General features: G+C 39.6%; 1 protein-coding gene across 1 annotated transcript in view; it reads left to right on the plus strand.

Annotated features, from left to right (window-relative positions):
• Positions 1-4,123: 4,123 nt before the first annotated feature.
• Positions 4,124-22,906, plus strand: part of LOC311488288 (dachshund homolog 2-like) — a 139,984-nt gene continuing 121,201 nt past the window's right edge. The window contains exon 1 of the mRNA XM_084544910.1: positions 4,124-5,295. Within this exon, the coding sequence (XP_084401036.1) occupies positions 4,664-5,295 (632 nt within the window). The 5' untranslated portion in view covers positions 4,124-4,663. The remainder of the gene's footprint in view (positions 5,296-22,906) is intronic.

Genomic DNA, 22,906 nt, shown 5'->3' on the forward strand with positions numbered 1-22,906 from the left:
CCCAAGTGTGTTGCAGAAATTCCCATAAATGTGTGGCACTTGTAGGTTGCTTGGCTTTCACTCTTCTGTCCAGTTCATCCCAAACCAGCTCGAAAGGGGTTGAAGTCTGAATACTGTGCTGGCCACTCCATGTTTTCAAGCTTACTATCTTGTTATTGTTCCTGAGGTAGTTGTGGCATAGCTTGGACTTGTGTTTTGGGTCATTATCTTGTTGTAGGATGAACCTCTGACCATCTAGGCGCATACCAGAGGGTATTGCATGGCGCTGCAGAATGCTGTGGTAGCCGTTTCTGTTCAGGGTGCCTCTCACTCTGTACAAGTCACCGACCCTGGGTCCAGCAAAACAGCCCCAGACCATCACACTTCCTCCTCCATGTTTGACAGTTGATGTCACACACTGTGGAACCATCCTCTCGCCTACTTGATGGCGTACAAAGATCCTGCGTGATGAATCGAAGATTTGAAATTTTGATTCATCAGTCCATAATACCTTCTTCCAGTCTTCAGTAGTCCAATGGCGGTGTTTCATGGCCCAGACAAGCCTCTTTGTCTTATTCTGACATCTTAGCATGACTTTCTTGCTGCAACTCATCCTGTCAAACCTGCAGCTCAAAGTCTTCTCTTCACAGTTGAAACTGAGACTTGCTTACTACGACCACTATTAAGCTGTGCTTGAAGCTGTTGTCCTGTGAGCCGCCCATCACGCAAGCTGTTAACTCTCAGAAACTTGTCCTCTGATTCAGTTGTGGCTTTGGGTTTCCCCCAGTTTCTGAGTGCCTTTGATGGTGAAGAAAACTTTCTTTCTTTGCAATTTTCCTTTAGGAAAACCTACATTTTTAAGTGTTATGATGGTCTGTCTCTCTTCCATTGTTAATTGCCTTTTTCTCGCCATTTTTGTAGCAACACACTACTTTCTGCAGTATAATACTGTTCACCTGATGCTCATACCACAGTGTGTTCCAACACTGCTTTTATGCAGACAGAGGGAGTTATAAGTAATCAAGAAAAGTTGGAACACCTTTAGGAATTAGTAGCACCAGCTTTCAAGGCTGATTCAACTTCCATTGCTGCAGAACAGCTTTAAATGGTTAACCCACTTCGTGTTCCCTGAAAGAGGCCTTTTTGTATAATTCTGAAATGTACATTATTTTTCAGTTTTGGGTAACCAAACCTTTTTTTTTAACCTCTGGCTGTTCAGTACTTACCTTTGTACCATTTCAAGTTATTCTTTGGACTTGGAAAATCAGGAAAAATAACTGGAAAAATTAGGGTGTTCTAAAACTTTTGACCGGTAGTGTACATATACTGGTGCCAAATATCTCTGTAGTTAGCAATTATGTAGACATGTTATTTCATGTTTGGATTTTATAAATAGAAACTTTGGATATGATATGTGAGATCAATGTACCCTTTGTCGGTTACTGCATAGTTTTACGTTTAAAAATCTCCAAGTTGCTGTGATTTTGCATTAAATAGAGAAAAATAACAGCTACGTGTTTGCACCTGAAATCCATTCTGCAACTTTTGTCTTCTATTCATTATTTAAACTGTCATATCTAAAGCTCATGCACACAATGTCTCTCTCTCTCTCTCTCTCTCTCTCTGACTCTTCTCCAGCTCACACACAGTCATAGTACAGTCAACAGCTACAAACAGAGCTGGCCTCTCCTTTATCATGCTGATAAGTTGGTCTATAGTTTATTCATCCTCGATGAGAAGAACCTTCTGTGCCTATTGAACATAATACATTTTATTTATTGTCACTTGTCTTAATGTGACCCATAGCAGTGTTACTTCTTCTCTGTTCGGTTAGGTTTAAGCAAAGATCTGCATTTGAGTAACTGAAGACCTTCATAGTTACATTAATGAACATGTGGTGATGTTTGTGAAACAGTCATAGTTAAAAGTAATGAATATCAATCTGAAACAGGAAATAAACAGCAGCGGTCAATCCATCCATCCATTGCTACCTCCTCCCACACTGACTACGTGGCTCTGAAGGTATGTCACATAAAGCAAGAAAGCAACAAACAACTACCGGCAACAAAACCCAAATGGTTGCACTTGAACACACCGCAAAGACTACAGCCAATGACCAGCTGCTACATAAGCTCTACACCTGAGAGGAAATGACTCCGGAAGAACTATTAGGAAGCTTGGAAGAACTACAAACCATCGTACAAAACTGGTCTCTCCTGAATTATCCTGATCAGTTGATCTACAGTGTATTCATTTCAGATGATCATATTGTTGGGAGTTAGTGGTGATGCAACAGGGGAGAAACATGTCAGTTCTAGAACTAGATCCAAAACCTGAACCTGTGTTGATAAAGCAGCATGATTTAGTCTACGTCTTTTTGATTAATCTTCTGAAGTGTTAATCTCTGAGCAGGATTTAGTTGCATAAATGTTTCTTCATGTGGCAAAGACAAAAGCCAAAAGAAACTTCAGTGAAAGGGATAATTTCAATGAAAAACAGCACAAAACCAGTTGGGATTAATTATTTATTTTTATTTTTATTTTTTTTTTTACAGTCGCCTGTTTCCCTTTTTATGTATTCTAATAATAATAATAATAATAATAAATTTTATTTATAACGCACTTTACATCAAAGCAATGACCTCAAAGTGCTACAATGCACATAAAACAACATAAAGACTATTCTAGATTCCTGACAACTCTACACTTTGTTTACATAACAAAATGAAGACACTGTTTGTGCAGTTTAAAATATGTTAAGTGAAGACTGAAAAATAAGTGAGCAGAAAAATGCAAAATATAAACCAAAATTAACCTGGAAAGGTGTTCTTCATGTTCTTCTCAGAATGGTCATGTGAAGATTTACTACTTATCTGATTAGACTGTTAGAGATAAAAAAACAACAACAAACACAGTCGTCCACAGAATCTTCTTCTATGTAGTTGGCTCGTGTAACTCTGAATTTAACTGAATTAAAGATGCTAAAAGCTTGCAGGTAAACAAATCATGGCTGCCAAAAAAAAAAAAAGACTGAAAATCTAACAATATATATATATATATATATTTTTTTTACACAAAGAAATCCCTGTTGTGTTCAGTCTTAGAGTCCAGATTGGAAATAGCGATTAAATAATCAAACTGGTCTGCGAATTTAAAACTTTTTCCATACCATTTGTCCTGGCCGTACTCTTTTGTCTACGTATTAAAGAAAAAAATTGCAATAAAATGCTAAAATCTTGCAGGTGAACAAATCAATCAAAAACCATCTTTGTTCAAAGCTTCCTATTTTGTTTTGTCCAGTCTGAAATTATTTTGGCCTAAAATCCAAAGCGAGCAGAAGGAACCCGAAGGACAACTCTGTGTCAAATGTCAAGTTCACATTTAAAGTCTCCCCTTTCTCTTTCAGTCTTGTCTTTTTACTTCAGTCGGGGTTCCTCAGTGTAATGGGATTACGTGGGATTATAAAACCCCATCCATCTGTAATCCAAACCATTCAATCCCATTTCACTGCTGAAACGCATACAACACACTCTTGTAATTCTCTTTGATGGTGCACCATAATCTCCTTTCTTATTCTTTTGTTGTTCCTTAATCCTCTATCTCTTTTTCTTCTGTGGTGATATTGAGTGGTCAGTGGTTTTTTAAACTCTTTCGTTCTCATCGTCTTTACTTTTTTCAGTACGTACTGTGAAGGTTCCCTGTCATCCAGCTTGTGGTGTATCCAAAAAATGCGAGAGAGAGAAGGGAAACTGGACTTGTTTGAGGTGTCTTGAGGATGTTACGTCACTCAGGTGAGATACCTCAAGAAGAAACATCAGACGAGTCCAGTTGCTCTTGTTATGGAGATTCATTATTCAGCCTTTTTCTTACATTTTCTTCCAGTCACACATTCTTCTTTTTCTTGGTTTAATCTCTTTCATTCTTTCACTTGTGTCTTTCTTTCTCTCGCATATCCCTCATTCCTCACTGCTTTTCCTTCTTTCCTTCATTCCTGCCTCCCTTTTTGTCCAGACATATTTTTCTTTCTCAAACCCGAACTTCATTCACCGGTTCAACGGTCAGTGCGTGAAGCGTCCATCCCGCCACCAGAGCTCGCATGTGAGCCGCAAATCGACGCCCTCATGCGGACAACACACTCTCCTGTTAAGAGGATGGGGGAGGGGTGAATCATGAAGAAAAAATATAAACTTCCCGTTTTGACCATGTAGCAAACTCGTGAGAAAGTTTGTGAAACAGCAAAGAGAGAGATCTGAGAGATACCGTCCACACACACACACTCAAAAACACACATCAATGGGGTGTAACAAAGACTGGACTAACGAATCATATCTTTAGTCCCACTATGAGTCGACTCTGATTGGTTTAAAGGTCTGTCAGTCATTCCTAGAGGAGGCGGGGCTGGGACGAGGGCTGACCCGGAGTCTGATCCAGTCGCTTTTACGCACAGACCGGACAGTCCGTTTTCCATCCACGGATAACAAGGCTGAGATCCGGACAGAGAGGAGTGAGTTGGAAGGAAAGGGGAAAGAAAATTAGGAAGAACGGGAAGAAGAGGAGGAGAAGGTGAACGGAAAACCAGGAAAAAGACGCGCGGACGCACACGTGTTTCCCAACTGGAGAAGAGAGAAGAGGAAAAAGTCTGAGAGAGAGAGTGTGTGTTTTCACCACTCTACACCAACTCCTCCATGTCGCTCCCCGGTTCCCCTCCGCTCCTTTCACCGGGCTTGGGCGCCCCGACTCCTGTCGCGCTTTACCGCTCAGCCCCGGACGCGCTCCACACATCCGCCGCCTCCACCGGCACCTCCAGCCCGGCGCACGCTAACTCCAACTCCTTATCCCCGTCTCCGCGGCTCACCAGCAGCATGCTCAGCGTTTTCATGCCGGGACCCGGGGGCGCGCTGGCCGGCTTGGGCAACGGCGGAGCCGGTGGCGGCGCTCTGGCTCCACACGGTGGTCTCGGCTCTCTGAGCTCCCTGCCGGGCTCCCCCGGCTTGACGCAGGCGTCGTCCAACCCGGGTCTCTGCAGCGAGTGCAAGCTGGTGGAGGTGCACGGCGTGAAGGTGGCCAGCTTCAGCGTGGACGGCCAGGAGCTGATCTGCCTCCCTCAGGTGTTCGACCTCTTCCTGAAGCACCTGGTGGGAGGGCTGCACACCGTCTACACCAAGCTGAAGAGGCTGGATATCACACCCGTGGTGTGCACCGTGGAGCAGGTGCGCATCCTGAGGGGGCTCGGCGCCATCCAGCCCGGCGTGAACCGCTGTAAGCTCATCTCCAGAAAGGACTTCGAGACGCTGTACCAGGATTGCACCAGCGCCAGGTCGGTGAACACGTTAACCACTTTATATAAAGACTCAACCTCAAACTCAACTCTTAACAGTCTCCTAACTTCTTCCTTGTGTGTTTGCAGCCATAAAAAGTTTGACTTCCAACTGTTTGTGGAACACTTAGACCCTTTTCCAAAGCTTCATCTCCACCACCGCAAGCGTTTCTTGGGGCGATGTTAACTAAATCTCGGTTTAAAGGACGGTGCTTGTCCCAGAGCTTTAGGGGACGTTTTTTTTTTTTTTTTTTTTGCATTCATTAGAAGCAAAACGTCTCCTAAGTTCTTCTTCCCTTTTTACACATTCTTCAGTGAAAATTACGCGTTTTTGTCGACTCTGAAGCTTCATGGAAATGTGTATGTTGTGCTGCTGATTAACTAATGCAAAGCAGTCAACCTGTCCAGTTTACATACAATCCATTACTTTGTATCGCGACTTATGCGTGTCTGTGTAAGTGTAAATGTGAGACTGGATGAGCCTTTCTGTGTGTGTGGCATGGGAAAGATAATGTGTGAGATGTGTGCTGGTGTAGAGCAGCAGCCCAGTTTTAGTGTGTTGCAGAAATGCGTGCAAACGCTATAAAGTGTGTACTTTTAATGCTTCTTATGGTGTGTGTGTGTCTAAAGCTACAGTCACAATAGCCTCAAGCCACAATCAAATTGGCCACTTCAATTTTTATTTATTTTTATTTTTTTTGTCCGATTTGGATCTCCACCGTTTTGGATTTTGAAAATAAATAATAATTAAATTAAGATATTTTCACGTATTAATTCACGTATTTAATTTCAAGTATTAATTTTGGTTTGTAATAACTGTTCCTAGTTTCTCAAAGATGACTGAATGCACAGACGAAAGCAAATATACTTTTGATTTGTCGTAAGGAAATCTCAGTTGGTCGCGTTTGTGTTCAGCTGTGACTTTTTCTTCATTCTTTCTTACATTTTGTTTCTACCAAAGCTTTTACTGACTCTGGTTTTATACTTCAGCTGAACAAAATAGGGTGTTTTCCTTTATTTTTAGAGTAACTTTGACCCTCGAGGTTGACAAATTTCAACAGACAGTTTTACTTTGCATTATATTTCTGAGGTTGTGTGTTGAAGAAATGTAGCTTTTGTGTGTGAACACTATAAAGTGTGTATTTTTTAAGCCTCATACAGTATGCACACCTTTACCTTAACTTTTTGAATCGACAGTTATATGTGACTTTTCTTTGCGTTTCTACCATTTTGGAGTTTGAACTTTATGTGTGCACCCACCTAATACTTTTAATTTGTCGTAAAGAAATCTAAATTTTTATTTACAAATAAATTTGATTTGTGACAAATACTGTCAGCTTCATAAAGATGCTTTAAAAGTAAGCCAAAGAAAAGCAAACTTATTTTTTGATTTTTCAGATAAAAATAAAGTAAAAATAACTTCAAATCATAGAGGAGTTTAATAGCACGAAGTCTCATTTTCCGAGGAAATCTGTTGCCATCACCGACTTTCTCCTTTCCGTGGACACACAATCAGACGTGTGTTTCTGTCTCTTTGTCTTTTATTCTTTCCCCTTTCTCCTCCATCTCTTGATCTCGATCATCCTCTCCCACACTCGGCGGGCACATGTCAGGGCTAATAATGGATCATGTGAATGCACATGGAACAACACGGCTGGAGATCTATTGTTGCTGAACGCACACTCTACTCTCTCCAATCATATTGACATTCTTCTAATGCCTCTCTTACCCACTTTAATTCCTTCCCCTCCTCTCTGGACATTATGCCCTGGGAAAAGAAAAAAAAAAATGCTCAACAAAAAAAGGAAAGATAACTCCCATTAGGCTTCTGCATAGTTTTTCTTTTTGGTAACCCGTGTGTGTTTCTGTTTTCTTATTTCGGTTTAAACTGCTCTTTCATTGAGGTAAAAAACAAAACAATAATGTGTCAAATGTGTCTTTAATGTGTTGGAAGATGACATTTGAGTCATTTAAAGAGATGACATCAACTCTGCAGACCTTAAAATAAGACCATATGTTCAGATCCAGATTAGAACATGCTTTGTAATCACTTGCCTATCACGCTCAAGAATCAGAACTTAAATGTGCACAATTTATAAAAAAAAGTTGTGTGGTTAAAAGTCTTTCTAAAGGTTTTTCTAAAGTTCATGTGATTTTCTCACACAAAACAGTGACTAAATAATCAAACAAGTTTTAGATTAAATGAGACTGTAGTCAAACCCCCTATTAAATCTCTTCTTCTCTGCCCAGAATCATCCTTGACAACTAAACTGTTATCAGAGATTCTTTGTGTTTCCTATTTTCTTTTTTTATCTCCTTTTTGTCTTTTCTTCTTCCTCTTCATCTTTGTTTCCCTAAAGTCACTTTTATCTTCCGGGTTGTCTTATTAGTCGTCACTTTGTAGCTGTGCTCTTCTACTTAGAGATAGTGGGAAAAAATGCATGAATATCAACACAAGTAGGTAATGGATGATTTGTGCACATTTCCTTTTAAACGACCGGATGTATCAACTGTGAACTTGTCATGGAGGGTCCATGTACTTTTTTGTTTTGGACTCTAAAAAACAAAAACAAATGTTTTCTTTGTTTCTTTGTTTTAATTTAAAAAACAAAAACAAAATATGCTAAACAACTGCATTTACCTTTCATCCTTTAATCTATGAAAAAAGAAAACAAAAAGAGAACTAAAGGAGAAAACAATCGTTATTTGATTCATATAAAATCAGATGTTATTGTAGGTGAAGAAGACGACGACGGTTAAGAAGAAGTTGTTTACAGCAGTCAATGATGTTGTAGCTCTCTATGAAAAACTTCAGTTGCTCTAAACAGAGCACGGACACGAGATATTCAGATTTAATTTTAGACTTAATGACTACAGAATATTTTTTTTTGCATTTTCTTGTTTTGCTTTTGGATTTAAAAATCAAAACCACATAACAGTAGTTTTTACAGTTTTTGTTTTTGGATTTAAAAAGCAAACTTGAAATAACAATAAAGGCACGGGCCGTGTATCAATCCCGCAAATGAAACATCTGATCGGTCGCTGGCTGGCTGTTAACATGCTGCAGCGAGATGACCTCAGCTGCCCACCGGCCAACGCTTTAACCTTTATCAATTAACCAGCAGTACAAAGCTGACCTGAAACCAGACACACACAGCAACAGAAACAAAACACACGAATACCAGCGAGACACACTGGGCCGAGGGATGAACCCGACCCACTGTGACAACTGATAGCTCTGTTTGTGCTTTCTAGACACAAATGCCTCCGCCATGTGACAAAACAAGTAGCCGCACTCGAGTGTGTGTGTTTTTACAAACCACTGTGCTCCATTAAAGGAACTTAATGCCCCATGCAAGAGAATGGAAAACAACAAATTGATGAAAGGAGGTCACGCTGAGTGTGCGGCGACGCCTCAGCAAACCAAAACGACTTTTCTCCTCCTGTGCAGCAGACAACACGACCTCCATCGGTGGCATGTGTGTTGGTGTGTGGGCTCTAACAGCCTGTCGCGATAAGGAGAGCCCAGAATAACACTGCCTGTCACTCATTATCGATTCCCTTCGTCAAACACGAGGAGGTGCCGAGGAAGCAGGAAGCGGCCCGCGCTTTGATAAAAATTTCCTTGTTTTTGGGTAGAATCATGATTTTTTTTTTACAAATTATTTAAAACAAGCACATCAACAAAACATTTAACTAAGCAAATAGGTACGAGCCTCCTATTGGATAATTACTGCATGGGCAATTATCTTTCAGCTGGCAACGAGTTATTTAACCTCAACTGGTGCAGTGAGTAGCTTTTCATTTCTTAAACAACCATGTCAGTTTGTGAAGGGTCAAATCATTGGCATGCATCAAGCAGAGAAAACATCTAAGGAGATTACAGAACTACTAAAATTGCGTTAAGAACTATCCAATGCATTATTAAAAACAGGAAGGATAGTGGGGAACCCTCACCTTTGAGGAAGAAATGTGGTCGGAAAAAAATCTTGATTGATTGTGATCGGCAGTCACTTAAACATTTGGTGAAATCAAATCGAAGAAAAATAACAGTAGAACTCCGGGCTATGTTTAATAGTGAAAGTAAGAACATTTCCACGCTCTCAAGGGATTGGGACTGAACAGCTGTGTGGCCTTAAGAATACCACTAATCAGGCTAACTGGAAAAAAAAAGGGAAAATAAAGATTGGACTCTGGAGCAATGGAAGAAGGTCATGTTGTCTGACGAGTCCAGACCTTTTTTTTGTGGCAACTTTTTTTTTTTTTGACCTGGCAGTGTATTTATTTGCAGGTTCCATATAATGTCTAAAAACTTTATTCAAATATATAAAAACATGTTCCCATAAAACTGAGCCAACTAAACGAAATGAGAGCAAGTTATCCTTCTACTATGTCTACTTGTGAATTAAAGGAAAGTTTACGACTTGCAAAGTGGCGAATATGTTGCCCAAACGACTAATAAACAGATATTATGATTGCCAGAGAAGACCGAGAAGAAGAAAATGATTAGCAATGATCAAGAAGTCAAAGAAGAAAAAGAGGAAACGGAAGAACAAAAAAAGAGATGAAGGATGGAACGGGGAAGCGGAAGATAAAAGACATAAAGAAGAAAACAAAGAAGACGAAAAAGAAAAACAAGCCAACCTTACCAGCTCACTCATCACAGATATAGCCTTCTCTAATCTCAAACTCGAACAGGCTACAAGATATCATTTAGACTGGCCGATCATCGACTGAGCATCGAATGTCTGAATATCTGTGTCAGCCAGCCAGCGAGAGGGCTCATAGAATCCAGTTTAATGAAGACTTCGGGCTCGTGATTCCTGATTCATTAAGAAGATTCGAATCATTAACTCGGGTGATTCAACTCCACTGTAAAACTATTGGGCGACACAGTGGTGTGGTGGTTAGTACTGATGCCTCACAGCAAGAAGGTTCTGTGATTACGGCAAACAAATTAATGTTAAAATATTGATCCACACTCCAGTCCAGAAGGGGGCAGTGTTGGGCACATTACTTTTAAATAGTAATTAGTTATAGTTATTAGTTCATCCATTCATTCATCTTCTGTAACCGCTTGTTCCTGTTAAGCGTCGCAGGGTCTGCTGGAGCCTATCCCAGCTGTCATCGGGCAAGAGGCGGGGGTACACCCTGGACAGGTCACCAGTCTATCGCGGGGCTAACACAGAGAGACAGAAAATCATTCACACTCACACCTACGTAGTTATTAGTTACTTCTCCCAAAAAAGTAACTGAGTTAGTAACTGATTTACTCCACTATAAAAGTAACTAGTTACCAGGGAAAGTAACTATTGCTTTACTTTTTACAAAAAAATACGTTTAAATATGTCTAAGAATTAGATTTTTTTTAGCGTAATGTACACTTCACGTGTTCGTTCTTGCCTTTTACCTCAATGAGGTTAAAGTAGTGCCTATAATTCCACCTTGAAAATGGCAACTGCCTCTGAAGGCTCCGAACTCCCCATTGCTGCAGTCTATCTCTGATCACTTGTGTGATACTGCTATGCGCGTGTTTGTGTGTAAACAACACCCGCCCAACTGAACACTGCCCTGCTGCTGATTGGCTTACCATGAAATCTTACCCTACTTTAGTCAGTCATCACTTATGTGGCTACCCCACCCCACCCAGAGGGAAAAAAAACACATTTGCAGCTCTTGTGGGTGTCGGTAACGGTAACGGCATTGTAACGGAGGAAATAGCAATTAGTTAGATTACTCGTTACTGAAAAAAATTACGCTGTTAGTAATGCTGTTCATTTTAATTTTGCCCATCACTGGAAGGGGGCAATAATGCATCTGCACACTCGTTTGCCACCTGGCAATCAAAAGAAAGGAGGAAGAAGAACTTCTTGTAATGATTTTATACAATAACTGAAGGCTAAACAAGTGTCAATGTGGATTAACATAGGTAAACAAATAACTGATTGACCTGTTGATTCATCTGTGGTTTTACTGTGGAGGCTGTAGTTTGTAGTGTTGAACTATACTGTGTTGTGCTGACGCAAAAAAAATAAAAATAAAAATCCTTTGTAGTAAATATACTAAAAACAAAGCTTGTCGGACACGGCCTGAAAGGAGGTGTCTGCGGAGGAATCCTGTGGTTGACAAGTGAATGAGAGTCAGGTGGGTCGGAAGCAACGAAATTTGGTGGGCTTGTATGCAGACTTCCACAGATGCCATTGCCTCAGCCTGCCACTCCAGGGAATCACAGGCTAAAGCAGGTGGGAAAAGACCTGACAGGTTGTCAAGTGTCACCTGTAGCGCCCCCTATAGACCGTATTGCACAGAACTTGGTGGGCTTGTAAGGAGTCATCCACAGATTATTGTCAAATTTTAAGCAGTTTACTGTGGTGGTTTGTGAGATATAAACATGGAGTCACTGTATCGCCACCTACAGCCCTACAAAACTTGGCGCAAGCACATACGCAAGCATATTGGTTATAAAGTTTCATAAGGATTGGGTGAATACTTCAAAAGTTATAGGCCTTAAAGTCATATTAAATGCTTTTGTGTCACGTGTAGTGCTCCCTGTAGACGTAATGTCACGTAACTTGATTTGCGTCTACAAAATATGTTAGATTGTGTATGCCAAATTTCATGAAGTTGCAGTTTTTGAGATATTGAAATGTTGCTTTTGTAGCGCCCCCTAGAGGCCAAGGGTCACAAAAGTTGGGGTGCTTGCACAGAATCATATTATTATCAATGATATTAAGTTTTATTAAGTTTGGGTATATACTTCACAAAATATTAGCTTTGGGGTTATACTGTGCCACGCTGTAAAAAATAATTAGCCATTAACTTTGTAATCAATAACCCTGCTGAAGTTCTGTTAGATGATACATGCCAAGTTTAGTGAGAATTGGATGAATGGGCTAGGAGGAGTTGATTTTGCTTTGAGGTGCAATTTTTTCAAAATGGCAGACGGAAATGGGCGTAGCCTAGTCCATTAGAAGCAGGGCTATGTAAGGAATCAGAGGGAGAACGAATTTTGTTTCTAGGGCACACGGTTCTCGAGATATAAGCCAAAACGTGAATTGGCTTAGTATAGCGCCGCCTAGCTGTAGGCTGTGTATTGACACCTTGGCAAAATAAAATGCTAGGACTTCTACCGAGTTACCAGGTTTGATGCCTTTCGCCCTTGCAGTTTGGGCAGACACTTTTAGCTAAGCAGAAAAAACTTCTTTATGGGCTTCGCCAAACCATAAGAAATATATCAGTCTCTCCAGTCTAGTCAAGCCACAATTTAGTGCAGGACAATTGGATAAAATAAATAAATAGTCTAAATTTAAATGGCTGTGCTTTTTTATAGCGCTTTTCTACTTATTGGTACTCAAAGTGCTTTACAGTCACAGATGCATCTACCCATTCGCTCACACAAGCACACACACATTCAAACACCAGTGCCACGCACTGGGAGCAAAGTGTCTTGCTCAAAGACACTTCAGCATGTGGCACATTCCGGGGATCAAACTGCTAACCCTCTGGTTCGTGGACAACCTGCTCCACCTACTGAGCTGCAGCCGGCAATATGGGGACAGTTTTATAGGTTCTGCAGGAGCAGCAGGGAGGGAGAGAGAGAGGGAGAGAGGGGGGGGGGGGAGAAAGAATCAAAGGAAGAAATATGACCCTCTGTCACCATGGACAGAAAGAGCTGATCCTCTCCCTGTGTGTGTGTGGATTGAAAAGCAGGAGGGGAGAGGTAGGTCAACGTGTGTGTGTTGGGAAATAGATAATGTTTCACAAAGGCCTATTTCACTGTCCAGCTTTTCACAGAGGACGCTCCTAAAGTGAGAGGCGAGAGACAGTGGTAGAAAGGTTCCAAAGAGAGAGAGAGAGAGAGAGAAGCTGTGTCCATGCTAAGCCAGCTAAAGCTAAAATATCTATTTATATGAAAATATTATGCTTTTGTGGTTGCAGACTTGTTTTGGGAGATAGTTTGTCTGTTTACTTTTTTTTTTTTTTGTCAGCCAAACAACTGAACCGTTCATTACAGTTAAAATCTGTGCAGCTGTGAGGCAGACTTTCAGCTAAATTATGTCATTAGTTAATACATCAACATGATCACATCAGTCACAGTGTACTCATATTCCATAATTTCATTTGCCATTTCTATTTTATAATCATTGATTATTAAGTTAGTTAGGATACGATAATCCTTTAATTTATCCCGTAAATTTGACAGAATATTTTAAAAAGCTATCACTTACTGTGCTTTTTACTTTTCAGGATTTCATTTATAATAGTTGTTTATATTATAGTAGTTGTTTTTTTGTTTCTCTGAATGAGGTAATACTCCACTAAGTGTCCAGCTTTAGTGCCTGTGTTCAGTTGTTACAATAAAATGCGTCTTGCACTTGAGAATCCCTACCTACAGCTGGGCCAGAACCACAAACTAGCTGTTTGTTGTGTGTCCATCTTGACTTAGGGAGATGATACATGTTTTGGATCAAGTTGTAAAGTCTCTCTCTCACTAAAAGATATTGTTTAGTTATTATTACCAATGAACAAAAAATGTTCAGATCTTCAGGCCATTGTGATCAAATGGCCTGAAGATCTGAACATTTTTTTTATTTTTTTGAACTCTTTTACCAAAGTTCTGAGAGAGAGAGACAGAGGGATGGGAAGTGAGAGATTGGGGAGGCAGAGGAGGTTGTTGTCTGCAACAAGATTATTTGATGCCCGTGAACACACAACGTCTCTTAGGTACACTTAGCAGATTGGTTTAGAAATCACATTAGAGAGTGTCACAACAGTTTCCCTTCTTGTTCACCAGATAATCCCCCCTCCTCCTCTTCCCTCTGTCCTGTCACCACTCCTCCTTTCACCGCCTCCTCCCCTTTTTTGTTTACACCTCTCTTTTGTTGCTCCTTCACTTCCTTCATCCTCTTCTGTTTTCACCTAATTGTCTTCTTCCTTTTCTCTGGACTTCCCTCGTTTTTTAGCTGTTCTTTCCATTTCTTCACCCTCCCTTTTTTCTTCCTCTCCACACTTTCTTTCACACACTTCAGCCCATTTTTTATTTTTGTTCTTACCTACTGCTCCCCCTTTTTTCTTCTATTCCGCCTCAACATCCTTTTCTCATTTCTCCTTCACCACGCTCTCATCACTCCTCACCTTCCCCTTTTCTTTTCTTCACTTCTATCTCCTATCCTCATCTCTTTCTTCCCTATTTCCTTTCCCTTTCCCTGCTTTCTTCCCCATCCCTCCTATTTCTTTCCTCCTCTTTTTTCTCACCTGTTCATCCTCCTCCTCCTATACTATTTCCCCTTACTTTCTTCTTTCTTTTCAAGATTCAAGATTTCTTTATTGTCAGTTTCTCAATACGTTCACAACATACAGAAAAATCTAACATTTCTCTCTCTCTTACACATAAGAATAAAAAAACCTAAATAGACGAAATGTGAATGAAGTTGGCAGTGAAACAGTTACAAAGTAAACATCCTGGATATAAATAAATATAGTGAATAAATAGAAATTTCTATGTACAACAGTGCAATGTATGGTTACAGCTTGGATTTTCCCAGTAAATGTGCTAAGGTGTAGTAAGGTGCTGATAACTCTCAGGTTAGAGTCCTTGAGTCTTTTTAAGTCACTAAGGCAGGTGAGGTAGAATCCCTGTGTGACGGGTGGGTTATAGTCCGGGGGGGCAGAGTTCAGCACCCCGACAGCCTGGTGGACGAAGCTGTTCAACAGTCTGGTGGAGTGGGCCCGGAGGCTCCGGTACCTTTTCCTCGGTGGCAGGAGACTGAAGAGGGGATGTAAGGGGTAGGAAGGGTCACTGGCAATGCTGATGGCTCTGCGAGTGAGGCGGGTGTGGAAAATGTCTTTAAGGGAGGGCAGAGGGGCACCGATGATCCTGCTGGCTGTGTTCGCTATGCGTCGCAGGGTCTTTTGGCAGGAGGCATACTACACAGTGATGCAGCCAGTGAGGACACTCTCAATGGCGCCCCGGTAGAAAGAACACATGATGGACGGTGGGACTTGTGGTCTTCGTAGTTTCCAGAGAAAATAGAGGCGTTTTTGAGCCTTCTTGGCTAGTGATGTTAGTCCAGGTAAGGTCTTCCGAGATGTGCACCCCCAGGAACTTGGTGCTGCTCACCCTCTCTACAGCAGCACCTTCGACGGTCAGCGGGGGATGCTGGGGGTGACCTCTCCTGAAGTCGACAACAATCTTTTCTCCACATTGAGGATGAGATTGTTGTCTTTACACCATTGCACCAGTAGGCTCACCTCTCTTCTGTAGTTGGCTTCATCGTTGTTGGTGATGAGGCCCACCACAGTTGTGTCATCTGCAAACTTGATGTGGTTGGTGCCGTAAGTTGGAACACCATCGTGGGTTAGCAGGGTGAAGAGCAGCGGGCTGAGCACACACCCTTGTGGGGCTTTTCTCTTCATCCTTTCTTTCTTTTTCTCTTCTCCATTTTCCACCCTCTCCAGTCATCAAACTTTATTAACTCCTCTGTTCCCCAGTGCTCTCCCTCATTCCTCTTTCTTCCATTCTCTTAGATCTTTTAATCTGTCATACTTTTTCCTTTCTTCCACTCCTCTCCTCCTTCTTTCCCTACTTCTCTACTTCCCTTTTTTTCCCTTCTTTTTCTTACTTGCTGCTTACCTCTCCTTTCTTGTCTTCTTTGTTTTCCCCTGATCTTTTTCTTTCTTATTTTTTCAGTCCCACCCCTTTCTCACTCTTCTACTTTCTTCATTTCTTCTCCACTGCTAGCTCACGTGTTTTCCATGCCTCTTCTTCCTCCTATCTTCTCTTCTCAAATCTTTTCATTCATTTATCCGTTTCTCCTTTGCTCTTACCTGATGCTCCTGTATCTTTCTTCTCTCTCACCTTTTTCGCCCTCCTCTCAGTCCTCATCCTTTTCTCACTCTTTTCCTCCTTTCCTTATTTCTCCCCCACTCCTCTCTCTCCTTCGTCCTTTCTTCCTTTTTCTCAGACTTTCATATTTCCTTCCTTATTTCCTTTCTTGTGTTTTCTCCTGCTTTCTTTACTGTCTCATATTTTGCTTCATCTGTCCATCCTGTCCCTTCCTCTTATTCAATCTTCTTGTAATTTACCACTCCCTCTCTTCCTCTCCTCTCCTCCCTCCTTTCCTCCTCCACCTGGTCTTATCTCTCTATTTATTGTGACAGCTTGTCAGAGGTGTGTGTGTGTTAGGAAAAAAAGAGAAGCGACAGATTTACAGTATCTAGTGAGTGGCGTCCTCACACTGCAGCATGAAAGAGAGAAGGAAGAATAGGAGGAGGAGGAGGAGGAGGAGGTGGTGGTGGTGGTCAGAAGAGATGAAAGAGCAAAGAGGAGGAGTTGAGAGAGGGTAAAGAGAGGGCGGGGGGGGGGTTGACAGGTGATATGTGTTTGTGCGTATGTGCTCTCCTGCAGACAACATGTGATTAATAAAAACAGGAAGGAGTCGTCGGCCATTTTTAAAAACACCACGATGCACAGACGAGAGCATGTCAGTGTGTTATTACTAAAATAATTATTGCTGAAATCAATTAAAAACATGACAAGAGCATGCATGTGTGTGAAGTGAGCACTCTTGTGTTACCCACTGGCGTCCAACTCACGCAGAAACTTCACTAGACAGCGTGTTATTAGCCTAAACGTATAAATAATTAGTGTCATGAAAACATGTCAGGAGCATGTGAATTTTTTCTCGCTGCATTTAAAAGCTTATTATTCCACATATTTCCTGTTTTTAGTTTAGTCTTTGTGTGTGTGTGTGTGTGTGTGTGTGTGGGCGCGTGTGTGTATTTTTGTGTGTGTTCATCACTGTTGCCACCCTGCGTGTCAAAAATCCTCCCCAGACAGTGTGCTATTAATGAAAACGTATAATAATCCATTTAAAAACATGTCATCATGATTAGAATAATAACAGTGGTTAAACTGACTGAGACGTTTATTGAGGATGAAGTTCTCATCATTCCTTCAGTGTGTGTCTTAGCAAACAAACACGTTGGCACTTCACTCGACTGCCAACTTCCCAAACTCCTGTTGTTTCTATTCTTTTGTTTATGTATAAAGAGATCCGGGACAGGAAGATGACGTTTTTAACAAATAACATTCGACAAGTAAACTTTGGAATTTGACAAGTTATTCATCAAAATTATGTTGAGGTCCTCACCTGAATTTTTCCAAATATAACCACAGACAATTAGAATTTTGCTCTTTAAATCTGTCAAAAATTTTGAAACTATACAGTCATTGTGGCAGAAAGTTGATCTTTCCGTTGATAAATTGTTGTATTCCTGCAAAGATCTGCTAGACCAATCAAATAGTTTGGATGGACTTTATGTGTGGAGTTCACTTGGTATACAACAAAATGGATTCCTTGTAGGACTATCCAGTTACATCCAGTAGTTGGACATTTTAATGCGGAGGTCTGTAGGGGCTGACTCGCCTTCGGAGATGACCAAATACTGCTTGGAATTGCTAAATTTTTTTTATCTTTTATCTTTTCTTTACCTGATTTTCTTTAAGAAAAAAAAATAGACAGAATAAAATAGAATAAATATTTAAATCAGTCAAAAGTTTAGAAATCATTTTGGTGGAAAGTTGGTCTGGAGTCTTTCCATTGGGAAATGATTATACTCCTGCAAAGATCAGCTGGTCCAATCATATAATTTGGGCCATATGTGGTGATGGACAGAAAAAAAACCCAGCAACATAGTCATCCCCCGTCACCTGAATGCCGTGGTGTTGAATTTGTTTCTTTCATTGGTTGCAGGACTGTCCAATTGTGTTCAGAGGTGCTTTCTTTTATTTCTATAACAGTTGAAACATGGCCCATAATGGAATCCAAACGGATTGCTATGAAGTTGGACATTTTAACAAAGAGGCCAATGGAGATTTAATGGCCTTTGGAGATGTTCACCAAATAAAGTTTGGAGTTATAGTGACATAGTCATACATGTCATCTGAGGAAACAAATGGCTCCGATAGGTTAGAGAACTATCCAATATGGTGCATGGGGTATTTTTTTTAATCTCTCTATCGATTGAAACATGTCTCATACTGAAATCCAAATGGAGAGATGTTTTGATAACTTTTTTTTGCTGTAAAGTTGGACATAATTTGGAGGTCTGTGGGGATTGATTCAACTTCAGAGCCAGCCATTAGTGGACGTTTGAGGAAATGTCCTGGCTTCACCAAATAACAAAAACATTGCGTAGATTGCACAAGATTGTGTAGATGAGATGGTCAGCTTTATGGTTTTGTGCTGAATTAGCCTCCTGGAAAATGATCTTTTTTTCTGCTGTGAATTAAAACACAGCTCGTGCCATTCTTCTATACATCAAAACTCTCTAAATGTCTCTTTAGCAAGTACATCCATCCTTAAATATGCTCTCCTTGTCGTTTAAATGTTTTAAAATCTCCTCTGAATCAGCACAAGAGCAAAATCAGGGACAACATTTTGAAATGGCTTCTCCTCAGTTCACAGCTTCTCCAGTAGGGAGAGAGTTCCTCATGTAAAAGCATTGTTTTAGCAGCTATGAGCCTGTCATTCAGTAGTGGCATGTGTGTTTGCATGTTAACTCTGCTATATATGTGATTACCTACTGCATGCTTTGTGTGTGTGCAGGAAGACATGCTGTCGTTTTGATAGGTTGTCACTGAAGCAATCCGGTCCGCTGTAATTTTCTACTCAAAGGAAACAATGCAACAATACATGCTTTGCTGTCAAAAAGAAAAAAATCCTTCAAAGCTCTGTGTGTGGTGGATTTCTGTTCTTGTGCCAAAGCAACTGGTCTTTATTTGTGCAACATATGTATGTCTTTCTTCTATTTATTTATTTTTTTTAATATATTTTTATATTTGTTTCTTTACCTTTTTTTCCTGTCTCTCTTTTCGCCTCTGGCTTGAATGTCTGACATATTGGTGTCATCAATAAATCACTGCATTCTAGTTTTAAAAAAGGATGAGGAAAATAGACAGAATGACAGATAAAAGAAAGATTGTCAAAAGATTTTTTAGAAAAAGGTGAAAAGATAAATTCTTTACTCGGCCAACTTTCTTATGTTTTGTTGACAAAGACTTCTTTATATGTCTGATTGGCTTGTTTATTCAGATTATCTTTAACTAGACTGAAATTAAGAAAAGTAAACATTTATGTCTGAGGGGAAAAGGGGCTTAGACATTGGAGCAAAATTTAAAAAGAAGTAAATATTAATAATATACACATGTATAACTTTTGCCATCTTTATGTTTAAAGAACATATGCATAAAATATTTTATTTTCCTAATCCAGGTCCACAAAATAAACATGTGAATAGCCTGCAGGAATATAATGAAGTGAAATTAAACTGCAGTTAAAGCCAGTAAAATCACATACTGCAACCTGACATAAAAGCACAGTCAAACCAATAAAAGCAACACATTGTAACATGAAAGCAGAGTGAAATATAACGCAGTCACACATAAAGATCAACGCTGTTCATTCATTAACAGAGTTCTAATTTGTTTATAGGCAGGTTATAATGTACACGTCTGCTTTAAACTTATTTAAACAAATTATAGCTTGAATTCCAAAATGAAGCTTGGCGACTATGGTTTTCTTTGCAGGTAGAGGTACACTAGACAGTTCTGTGCTAATCTTTACAAATACAAAATCTATTAATCTGGTTATAATAAATTCTGAAGTGTTAAAATAGAAAATAATTCAAAGTTTTACAAAACCTTTACCAAGTTATATATAGTGTGTTTCAGATCAGGTAGTGACTAAGGAAACTTGATCTTTAGTTTAAAATTGCTGTTAGTTCATCAAATTTAACAAAAATAGTTCACTAGATAATCTAAAATAATTAATGCAGACTGCAATAAATCAATGTATCAAGCTTTCAGCGGCCACAGTATTGAGTTCAAATTGTTATTGATTCATGCACAGCAAAGCTATCAGGGTCATTTATCACTAATCTGAAGCACCATATTAGCTACAACTGAAGATTTAGTTAAAATGCCATTATATATTGGAGTGTATCAAGCTTTTAGCAAGTAAACCAGCTTTTACCAGCATATGGCAAAAAGTAGCGCTAATCCAAAGCTAATACAATTGCCAGTGAGAAATGTCTTGACATGAAGGTAATTCAGGTTGGTTCTGTTTATTAAAATTTAGTCAGTTTAGCACAAGATCAGATCGTTTTAGTCAAAAATAATGAATAGAAACTCAACTATATAAGCATATATGTAAACTGAGTGCAGTTTCTCAGCAGATAGCAGAAAAGCTAGCAACTTCAATTAGCGCTAATCCAAAGGATAAACTCACTGACTCACTGAACAAAATGGATCCAAACTACGTATTGGATAAAAATATGTCATTGGTTAACTGCATTTTTTTTTCTTGGATAACTTATTAAAAGCTAAAATTAATCTCATTTTAAATTAGATTAATTCATCAATCTCATTTAAAATTAATACACAAAGTTCTTGTAGTATGTGTAAACTGCTTTATTAGCATGAGGAGTTAATCTAGCAGGCTGCTGCTCCCAAACCTACCACAATTTAATAATGACTGAAATTAATCGATTCAATTACTTGAAAACTACTAACTGGGCTTAATTTAAATCTTTATCAAATGTATAATATCTTAAACACATTTGACACCAGCTTTACGGCAGATAGCAGTTAAGCTTGGAGTTTAATCGCAAATACTGACACAAATCATTGATTCAAGGACCGAAAGTAATCAAAATCCTTTTGCTTTAAATTAATCCCTTTCAAACCTTACGTATGCAATCTTTAACTCCTTGGACACAGCATTTAAACACCAGCAGATAGCAGTTAAGCTAGCGAGCATGGTGCTAATCTGAGCCAACATTAATCATTGATTCAGTGCCTGCCTGTAACTGATATGTAAATAGCATGTTTAACCCCAATTTACATGTGTGTCTTTGAGCGCCGAAGTCTCACACAGATAAGGGTTGTGTTTGTGAAAAAGATGGTGTGAGTGTGGGAGTGCAAAAGGCATGTTGAAGAACAGGGGGTTGCTTCCAAGTTACAAAAGAAGTTAATTAAAAATGAAAAAAAGAATGGAGGGAGGGGAGGGACGACGAGAGTGAACGAATGCAGTTGGGGGTGGATAGAGTATGAGAGAGGAAGGAAAAAAGAAAAAGGAGGAGAGGAATGGCGGGAGGGAAGTAGTGTTTTATTGAAAACGGGTGGACAAACAGTGTGTAATTGAGTTGGGCCGCAGGGGCTAAAGGAGAGGTTCAAAGAGCGATAGAGAGCGGAGGTGGCAAAAGTATTCATGTTCTGTACTTAAGTAAAAGTACAGACACTTGTGTAAAATATACTCTGGTAAAAGTACTGATTCAACTCCTTTACTCAAGTAAAAGTAAGAAAGTACAGGATCTGAAATGTATTTTAGTAAAAAGTAAAAATGATTTTGCCATTAATGAAACAATACATCCATTGATAATTTTGCAAAATGAAAAAAGTTCTGACAGAATAATCTAGACCAGGGGAGGGCAATTATTTTTCCCAAGGGGCCACATGAGAAACAGTAAATATCTCGGAGGGCCGTGCCAATAGGCTGAACTCAATTCTGCGCCCGCAGCATTGGTATATTTTGTGCTGGTGTTTTTAGTAAAGGGATGATCAAGAAAACAATTCGTCATACTTAAAGCTTGAAATGCTTTATTAACAATGAACACATTCTCTTATAAAGTGCAGTTAATTAAATCTTAAATAAAATATGTACCAATGAACTTTTAAAATATAAACAAAATGTATTTATTTATTTAACTGTTAATCTATTAGTGTGATTAGTTTTTTTAAATGACCATATATAATATTTATATTGACTAATACTACTGTATATTAAATAAATGATCATCCATTCAACTCAACATCCTAAACCACACATATCAAACTCAAGGCCCATAATTGTATCCGGCCCACAAGATAATATTTTAGATCTATCAGAACTGGCCCGCAGGTATTGTGCGTGCGTCAGGCAGGTACGTCAATCAGTTCCTCCTTCCATCTTTATTGACAGATTGCTGTACCGCTCGGTACTAGTGATGCTCGATACCACCGATTTCCTTTCCGATACTGAGTAAAATTCAGGTTGGTATCAGCGATAACGATCCGATACCGATACTTTGTGCTAGGGCTGGGCGATATGGCTAAAAAATGTATCATGATATAAGTGTTTCATATCAGTCGATATTGATAATTATTGATTCGTTTTTTTAACCTATTCCACCCAGACTTCTCAACTGTGCTGAACTGCATCCGTTATTTCTTTATATCGCTTTGATGTTTTGTCGTATGGCACTGCTGCCGTGTAGCCTACCTCTTGATCAGAGGTTGCACTAGACTTTTTCGTTGTCTGTCATTTTGACTGACAGGGTCATAAAAATCCCGTCATAACCCATTTTTACCCGTCACTTTAATTTTTTAAAAATGATAACAATGACATTAAATAGCATTTCATTTTCATTCATTTTCAATTAATATTCAGTAGCGGTGGAAAAAAAGATTCGGTTCATATAACCGAGCATCAAAGACGACTCAAGTTTGATTGATAGCCTATATAATCAATAAACGGCAGCATTCAAACATCTTACATCTCACTCGGCAGAG

The sequence above is a fragment of the Chelon labrosus genome (assembly GCF_963514085.1).
Source record: "Chelon labrosus genome assembly, chromosome: 1".
In the NCBI taxonomy this organism is placed as follows: Eukaryota; Metazoa; Chordata; class Actinopteri; order Mugiliformes; family Mugilidae; genus Chelon; species Chelon labrosus.